The 9,634-nt window shown below is 43.4% G+C and overlaps 1 protein-coding gene across 1 annotated transcript in view; it reads left to right on the top strand.

Annotated features, from left to right (window-relative positions):
- ENPP6 (ectonucleotide pyrophosphatase/phosphodiesterase 6) overlaps window positions 1-9,634 on the top strand; it is an 82,055-nt gene that overhangs the window by 61,098 nt on the left and 11,323 nt on the right. Inside the window, exon 4 of the mRNA XM_077272297.1 lies at window positions 2,378-2,519. Coding sequence (XP_077128412.1) covers window positions 2,378-2,519 — 142 coding nt within the window. The remainder of the gene's footprint in view (window positions 1-2,377; window positions 2,520-9,634) is intronic.

Below are 9,634 nucleotides of genomic sequence, written 5' to 3'. Positions count from 1 at the left end.
TGTCTCCGGTACGTGAGAAAACTGACATCTCACGTACCGGAATCACTGATGTGTGAAACTGGCCTAAGGCTTCACATAAGTTCCTCACAGATGTAATGTCTCTCTCTCTGTCCCCCATATAGGATAGGACAAACCCATATGACTGGTGGGTTGAGGCGGTTTATAGGGATTCTATCATGCCCCAGCCTCTAAGGGGTGCCACCCTGCCTCCTGGGTGTAGGGCAGACAGGTAACATGAAATTAGCTGTCCTGCCGGTCTCTGGAGCAAGGCATAAAGGTCGTTACTCCCTCGGTGTTCCGGCTACCGGGCTTCTGCGCCTCAGAAGGAGGCAGCCTGTGTAGGGCTAGTCCCCTTCTGGTATCCACTCCTTTGCTACGACTTCCTTCACGCTCGCTGCAATACAGTTCTGCCTTCTATCGTCTCTTTCTGGGAGATGCAGCTCTGAGGGCATGCACAGCTCCGTGTCCTTCTCCTTCGTTCTCTGACAGGATCCCACCCCTGCCAGGGACCAACTCACTGAGCCGAGCTCAGCCAGCAACTAACTAACTTTCCCTACAGGCGACCAGTTTTTCCAATGTGGGGAGTGACCTAATAAATAGAAGCAAGAGCTCCCCCTGGTGGTCTGGAGTGTGAAATGTGTTGCATGTTTGTGATACCTGGATGCAGTTATCCTTCTTTGCCTCCAAACGTAGCATCACTCTCCCCAAAAGGAAAGCAATACCACTGCGACGACCAGGACCCTGGGGCGCCGCACTGACCTGTCATAATGATGATGGTGAACAAGCCATAACACTAATGGGCTATTTAAGGTCTGAAATCTTGGTCTAAGTTATCTGAGCACACAAACTTTTGCATTGGCCCATTTTCCTTTTAGTAATTAAAAAAAATGTGTATAGTGGGGAAAAAAGTATGTAGTCAGCCACCAATTATGCAAGTTTTCCCATTTAAAAAGATGAGAGGCCTGTAATTGACATCAAAGGTAGACGACAACTATGAGAGTCAAAATGAGAAAACAAATCCAGAAAATCATCTCAGCAGTGCCACAGGCTAATTGTCTCCATGCCACGCCGCATTGATGCAGTAATTGATTCAAAAGGAGCCCCGACCATGTAATGAGGGCACTTACTAAACATACATTTCAGGAGACCAACATTTTGGATTTTAAAATCATTTTTTCAAGCTGGTGTTATAAAGTATCCTAATTTACTGAGATAATGACCTTTTGGGTTTTCATTGGTTGTAATCCCTAATCATCAACATTAGCAGAAATAAACACTTGAAATACATTACTCTATTTGTAATGACTCGTATCCTCACAGCATAGACAATTGCCTTCAGGTGACCCCAAAGATAAGTCTAAGGGGGTCAGATCGGGAGACCTTGGTGGCCATTCAACTGGCCCATGATGACCATCATGATGATGTGTTGCCCTCTTTATGCACTGAAGATGGCACGTTCCCTGAGTTTTTCCAGCAAGATGGTGCACCACCACATTATGGGTGTCAGGTCCAAGCATTCCTACATGAACAGGTTCCTGGAAAGTGGATTGGTTGTCGTGGGCCAGTTGAATGGCGACCAAGGTCTCCCTATCTGACCCCCTTAGACTTTTATCTTTGGGGTCATATTAAGGGCAATTGTCTATGCTGTGAAGATACGAGATGTGTAGCATCTGAAACAACGGATACTGGAAGCCTGTGCTAGCATTTCTTCTGCGGTGTTGCTATCAGTGTGTCAAGAGTGGGAGAAGAGGGTTGCATTGACAATCCAACATAATGGGCAGCACTTTGAACGCATTTTATAAGGTCATAAACTTGTAAATAACTCATGAAAGAATAAAGTTACATTAAAACCAAGTACACCATTTTTTATTCTTGTGAGTGAAATTCTCAATAAGTTTGATGTGTCACATGACCCTCTTCCCATTGGAAAAAATTAAGTTGCATCCAAAATGGCCGACTTCAACATGGCCGCCATATATATATATATATATATATATATATATATATATATATATATATATATATATATATATATATATATATATATATATATAAATAAAATCAGTATTCAACCAACTGTTGTGCTTTTATGGTAGTAAAACAATGGATGAACTGCTTGAAAAAGAATAAATTTGATCACTCTCTGATGAATGCCCAATAGGACATACTATTCTAAAGGTTATATTTGGTATATAATGTATAGTAATTACATATAACAAAGGTATAAATGTGAAAAGAGATAATTATTTGTATAAGTATGTCTATATTGCATATATCTATTGAATATCCTCTAGAAGGCGTAATTGTATTATTGATCAGATAATTAACCATGATAAATTTTGTTATTATAATTATAATTTAACTCTATATTTTACAGGAATAGTAATGCTGAACTAGCTGCTGTCTATTATGAACGCATTGATATAGAAGGTCATCACTATGGACCCTGGTCTGAACAAAGGAAAAATGCCACTAGAGTAGTAGATCAAATGTTACAAATCCTGGACCAACAAATTACAGTAATGACTTTATTTATATCTTTATGGAAAAGCTGAAAGAACTAAGAGTATGTAATGCATTATTCAAGAAATGACACTAAAGATGAGAACAGCTGTTTATCTTCATATCACTGTTAGGCTATGTTCATACGTTGCTATTTGCTTTTTTTGCAAGCAAAACCTGCTCTCTTGGCAGTAAAGAAACCGCTAAGGCCTGTTTCACAAGTCCTGATATTTCCGGTACCGGTAAACACGGTACCGGAGATATCAGTGTCCGTGTGTGTACTTTGCGCAGCACACCTGTGGCAACCGTGTGCCGCATCAGTACCACACGGATGGCCTCCGGGGAAGCAGCGCTACAGTAAGCGCTGTTCCCCTGCATGTGGTGCTGACGCCAGCTGTCATCCCTTCTACCCTACTCGCGAGCAGGGGAGAATGAATGAAAGAAAAAACCGATGTGGGGTCTCCCCTATGCATTTCAACCAACCCGGGAAAACTCACAGGTGCGGGCTGCTATTCTCAGGCTGGTAAGGGGCCATGGATATGTGCCCCCCCAGCCTAAAAAAAGCAGCCTGCCGCTGCCCAGAAAAGGTACATCTATTAGATGCGCCAATTCTGGAGCTTTGCCCGGTTCTTCCCACTTGCCCTGTAGCGGTGGTAAGTGGGGTAATAAGGGGTTAATGTCACCTTCCTATTGTAAGGTGACATTAAGCCAGCTTAGCTCAATAAGACACCTCCATTGCTAATCCTATATTTGTGAAAGGGTTAATAAAACACCACACACTAAGAATAAATTATTTTAATGAAATAAAGCAATAACCACAGTTTTGCCATCTTTATTAGTCTGCCATTCCAAGCGAAGCCCTCGAAGTGCAGAAGAGCAGGAGCAGTCTAGTGGAAATTATTCTTCCCAGAGTCGTCGGCCTCATGTTGCTGAGGAGGAAATACGGGGTGTAAGTAGCCTTTATCATAGTTGTAATTGAATTTTTCGGTTTTACTTACAAATTTTTTTTGTATTTCATCTATAGGTTCCACAACGTGAGGAAGGAAAACCGGATAGCGATAACGACGTCCTTATTCAAGCTGTGTAAGAGCAAGCAGTGTTGTGGGACCACCGTGATCGGAATCATTCCGACTTGATCCGATGACTCTGGGAAGAAGTGGCCAGATCGCTATTGGATGATTGGGACCATGCAAGGCACAAGTAAGAAAGGATTTTCGTAAGTATTGCAATGTGGTCTTTTACGCATCAGTTTTGCTGTAAATGTTGGTGTCTTTTTACAATAATTTTTTTTTCTTCCACCTTCATAGTGAAGAGAGTAAAAGTTCGTTGGCGTTCGGTGAAGGATCGTTTCAATAAGGACATGAGAGAGGAGATTCGGGTTCAAAGTGGTGCTGCTAAAAAAGTCAGAAAATATAATTAAGTACCATCAGTGGCTTTTTTTTTTCCTGAGGCCTGCGCTTGCTCGGCGAATTTGAGTATCTTTTGTGTTGTCTTACTATTATTTAAACTTTTACATTTTTTACTAATGTTTTTCATTTATTTTCCACACAGAACCTGGTGTAGCACCACAGAACCTGGTGCAGCACCACAGAACCTGGATTGTCCTCTGTTGGAGTGGTCCCTCATCAACCAGCCAACGAACAGGCCCAGTCCTAATCATCCACCAGCGATGGAGCAACCAGGCAGGCTTCACAGGCTGGGGAACAGGAAGCCGGTCCATCTGGTTTTCCCCTTTCCCATCCCTCTGCCACTACTTTACTTGGGTCTGCTCGCCAGCGGCAGAGGGCCTGGGAGAGGTCAGTCATGCCCGAGTTTATTCACTTAAGCTCGGTCTTCCAGGCTGGGATGAAGGCGGTTGTAGAAAGACTGGATAGTGGGTTCACTCAGGTGAACACAACACACTTTTTCCAGGACGTCCACAAACGCCTTGACCGCCTAGAAGCCCACCTTAGTAGAACGGGGCGTGACGGAAAACCTTAGTCCTGATCTCCACCTCTATGTGATGAAGGCATGTCAGGATGCCATGCAGCGGTCAGCAGCAGGCACAAAGTTCTTTCCCTATAGGGCAACAAGCTCCAGGACAGCATTAGTGGCACTATCCACCACAACCACCGCTGGACATTAGGACTGTTCCAACAGTACCCAGCTACACCATGCAGCTGAGTGCAGCAGCCCAGCCTTCCCCTTAAATCATGCAGCCGAGTGCAGCAGCCCAGCCTTCCACTTCTACCATGCAGCCGAGAGCTGCAGCCCAGACTTCCAGTCCCACCATGCAGCAACAGGAAGCAAAAGGCCGAGAAAGAAGCAAAACAAAGTCCAGGAAACCTAAAGCTGCTAAAAAACATTAACCACCCCCTCCACCCTCACCTCCGAATGTGTCTTTTTTTTCAAGTCTGTCCACACTTTCCCTTGGTTCTTCCCCATCCAATGTGTCAATCCCTTCCAACTTGTTTTCCACTCCTAATGTGTCCTCTTCCCCCAATGTGTACTCTGCCAATGTTTCTGACCCAATCCTCCAATTGTCTGCCACTTCCACTTCCCCTACTTCCCCAACCACTCCAAGCCTACAATCACAGCCAGACACCCCCCCAGATCCACCATGTAACTCCCTCCCGCAGAACCTGAAAGTAATCACATTTTCATTTTTTTAAATTTAAAATAGTTTTTATTTTTGTTCATAAAAATTCTTTTGATTCACAATAACTGTCTCGCTGTGTTTTTCTTTAGCTCTTTATTTAAACGTGTGTATTGTTGAGTGAAGTATTAACGGGTGTTACAGTTAAGGTGTTTATTATTAAAGTTACATTCAAGGTGTCAATATTACAGTCAGAAAAAAGTACAGATACATAACATTTCAGGTACATTAGACTTATTTACAGCTTAAACCATTTAATCTTGCCATGACACACGTCCAATATCAGAGACAAAGTAGGCAGCCAATTTACCCCTCATTTAGTCAACTTCCACTGTAGTCCTCAGAGTGTGAGCATGATAATATGGCAATGTGGTATTAATAGGTTCCTCAAGTGCGAAATCTGGTTGCTCTTTTGCCAGGATGTAATTATGCAGAACAACACACGCTTTCACAACTTCATCAATTGTCTCTACTTTAAGATTGATTGGTGTTCCCAAAATGCGCAATTTAGCTGCCAAAGGCACACGTCAGTCTGTAGTTAAAAATCCTTTTTGTGTGATTCAAGTGCCGACTTGAGTATGGTTTTTATGAGGTTGGTACACATTTGAAACGCCTCATCCCCAACAACAACAAATGGCATTGGCGGTCCTTCAATGTTCGGAAGAGGTTGTGGCAGTGGAAAATTAAAATTATTAGCATACAAACGTTGTCCCATGTCAGAGTTTTTGAAAGTCTGTGAGTCATTTCCTCATCCAAATGAGCCAACATCAACAGCGACAAATCTACATTCAGCATCCGCAATCCCCATGAGAACAATGGAAAAGTATTTTTTATAATTGAAGTACGCTGATCCACTTCCAGCAGGTTTCAGAATCCTAATGTGTTTGCCGTCCACAACCCCCACACAGTTTGGAAAATTACAAATTTCCTTGCATTTTTCAGCCAGAGTTCAGTTGTGGGTTGGGGGAGGAATTCTGCACGCAGAACATCACACAATGCACTGCAGGTGTCTCCAACAATCCCAGAAAGGGTGGACAGTCCAATCCGAAATTGAAAATGTAAAGGTCTTAAGATCTCTCCGGTAGCCAGGAATCTGTGGAAAAGAAACTGGGGAAAAAAAATCAGTACATGGTTTTTATAACAAGAATATTAATGACAGGTGTTTCTTTTTCAAAACTACGTACCTTAGGGTCACCAACACACGTTCCTCAGTAGGAATTGCTCTATGTAGTTGCATGTCCTGCCTGGTGATGGATCCTCGCACATGATGCAGCTATTCATTGAAGCTCTGTTCTGACATCCTCGTGTGTTGTGAATTCTGCTCTTGGGCTCCCTCCGGTGGTTGTTAGTGGTAGTGCTGTTGTCTTGGGGTCGTAATCCAGGACAGGTGTTTCTGCTGATTGCAGCTCTACTAGGTATTTAGGTGTGCAGGATCCATTACTCCTGGCCAGTTGTCCATTGTTCTTGGAGGGATTGCATCTCTCTCTGGTTCCTCATGCTCTGCTGCCAATTCAGCCAAGATAAGTGTCTGGTTTTTTGTCTCTGTGCACACATGCAGTGTGCTTTGCAATTCAGTGCAATTCATTGTGTTTTTGTCCAGCTTACACTTTGTTTGGATTTTTCAGTCATGCTGGATTCTCAGGAGTTGCAGATATACTTGCTATGTCTTTAGTTAGATGTAGTATATTTATATTTTCTGCTGTGGATATTTTTAGGATTTTAATACTGACCGCTTAGAATTCTGTCCTATCCTTTTCTATTTAGCCAGAAGTGCCTCTTTTGCTAAATTCTGTTTTTCTGCCTGCGTGTGTCTTTCCTCTTATACTCACAGTCAATATTTGTGGGGGGCTGCCTATCCTTTGGGGTTCTGCTCTGAGGCAAGATAGTATTCCCATTTCCACCTATAGGGGTATTTAGTCCTCCGGCTGTGTCGAGGTGTCTAGGACATGTTAGGTACACCCCACGGCTACTTCTAGTTGCTGTGTCAGTTTAGGGTTTGCGGTCAGTACAGATACCACCTACTCCTGAGAAAGTCTCTCATGCGGCTCCAAGGTCACCGGATCATAACAGTACAACTGGCCAACAATGAGTTAAATGCATCTCAGAAGAAGGGAAATTTTTTTTTTTTCTGTAGTCTGTTTTTTCTTTCCTTCCCTCTTTTCCTCTGGGTGACTGAGGAGACTTGTGCTAGCATGGATGTTCAGGGATTAGTTTCTCGTGTAGACCAGCTTGCTGCTAGGGTACAGGGCATTTCTGATTATATTGTTCAGAATCCGCTTTTAGAGCCTAGGATTCCTACTCCTGATTTGTTTTTTGTGGACAGGTCCAAATTTTTGAGTTTTAAAAACAATTGTAAACTGTTTTTTGCTCTGAAACCTCGTTCCTCTGGTGATTCCATTCAGCAGGTTAAAATTGTAATTTCCCTGTTGCGTGGCGACCCTCAGGATTGGGCATTTTCACTGGAATCTGGGAATCCGGCCTTGCTTAATGTAGACACCTTTTTTCAGGCTCTAGGATTATTATATGATGAACCAAATTCTGTGGATCAAGCGGAGAAGACCTTGTTGGGCCTGTCTCAGGGTTAAGAAGCGGCAGAAGTGTATTGTCAGAAATTTAGAAAATGGTCTGTGCTGACTAAATGGAATGATGATACTTTGGCTGCAATTTTCAGAAAGGGTCTTTCTGAATCTGTTAAAGATGTTATGGTGGGGTTTCCCACGCCTGTTGGTCTGAATGATTCTATGTCTCTGGCCATTCAGATTGATCGGCGTTTGCGGGAGCGCAGAACTGTGTGCGCTGTGGCGTTGTCCTCAGAGCAGATGCCTGAGCCTATGCAGTGTGATAGGATTCTGTCTAGAACGGAACAACAAGGATTCAGACGTCAGAATAGGTTGTGTTTTTATTGTGGCGATGCTTCTCATGTCATTTCAGTCTGCCCTAAGCGTACAAAGAGAATCGCTAGTTCAGTTACCATCAGTACTGTACAACCTAAATTTCTGTTATCTGTGACCTTGATCTGCTCATTGTCGTCATTTTCTGTCATGGCGTTTGTGGATTCAGGCGCTGCTTTGAACTTAATGGACTTTGAATTTGCCAGGCGTTGTGGTTTCCCCATGCAGTCTTTGCAGAACCCTATTCCTTTGAGGGGCATTGATGCTACACCTTTGGCTAAAAATAAACCCCAGTTTTGGACACAGGTGACCATGTGCATGGCGCCAGCCCATCAGGAAGATTGTCGTTTTCTGGTGTTGCATAATTTGCATGATGCTATTGTGGTGGGTTATCCATGGTTGCAGACACATAATCCTGTGTTGGATTGGAAGTCTATGTCTGTGACTAGTTGGGGTTGTCAGGGGGTTCATAATGACGTTCCTTTGATGTCAATCTCCTCTTCCACCTCTTCTGAGGTTCCAGAGTTTTTGTCTGATTTTCAGGATGTATTTGATGAGCCCAAGTCCAGTTCCCTTCCACCGCATAGGGACTGTGATTGTGCTATTGACTTGATTCCAGGCTGTAAGTTTCCCAAGGGCCGACTTTTCAACCTGTCTGTGCCTGAACATACCGCCATGCGGAGTTATGTTAAGGAGTCTTTGGAGAAGGGACATATTCGGCCATCTTCTTCACCGTTGGGAGCGGGATTTTTTTTTGTTGCTAAGAAGGATGGCTCCTTGAGACCCTGTATTGATTATCGCCTCCTGAATAAGATCACGGTCAAGTTTCAATACCCTTTACCTTTGCTTTCTGATTTGTTTGCCAGGATTAAGGGGGCTAGTTGGTTTACTAAGATTGACCTTCGGGGGGCATATAATCTTGTTCGTATTAAGCAGGGTGATGAATGGAAAACTGCATTTAATACGCCCGAAGGCCATTTTGAATACCTTGTGATGCCGTTCGGACTCTCTAATGCTCCATCTGTTTTTCAGTCCTTCATGCATGATATCTTCCGGAATTATCTTGATAAATTCATGATTGTATATTTGGATGACATTTTAATTTTTTCCGATGATTGGGAGTCTCATGTGAAACAGGTCAGGATGGTATTTCAGATCCTTCGTGATAATGCTTTGTTTGTGAAGGGGTCTAAGTGTCTCTTTGGAGTGCAGAAGGTTTCTCTTTTGGGCTTCATTTTTTCTCCCTCATCTATAGAGATGGATCCGGTTAAGGTTCAGGCCATTCATGATTGGATTCAGCCCACATCCGTGAAGAGCCTTCAGAAATTTTTGGGCTTTGCTAATTTTTATCGCCGTTTCATTGCTAACTTCTCCAGTGTGGTTAAACCTCTGACCGATTTGACGAAGAAAGGCGCTGATGTGGCGAATTGGTCCTCTGTGGCTGTCTCTGCCTTTCAGGAGCTTAAACGCCGATTTACTTCTGCCCCGGTGTTGCGTCAGCCGGATGTTTCTTTTCCGTTTCAGGTTGAGGTTGACGCTTCTGAGATTGGGGCAGGGGCCGTTTTGTCTCAGAGGAATTCTGTTGGTTCCTTGATGAAACCGTGTG

Source organism: Ranitomeya variabilis, chromosome 1, assembly GCF_051348905.1.
Source record: "Ranitomeya variabilis isolate aRanVar5 chromosome 1, aRanVar5.hap1, whole genome shotgun sequence".
NCBI lineage: Eukaryota > Metazoa > Chordata > Amphibia > Anura > Dendrobatidae > Ranitomeya > Ranitomeya variabilis.
The sequence above is the reverse complement of the archived record's forward strand: the minus strand, read 5'-3'. Positions and strand labels throughout refer to the sequence as shown.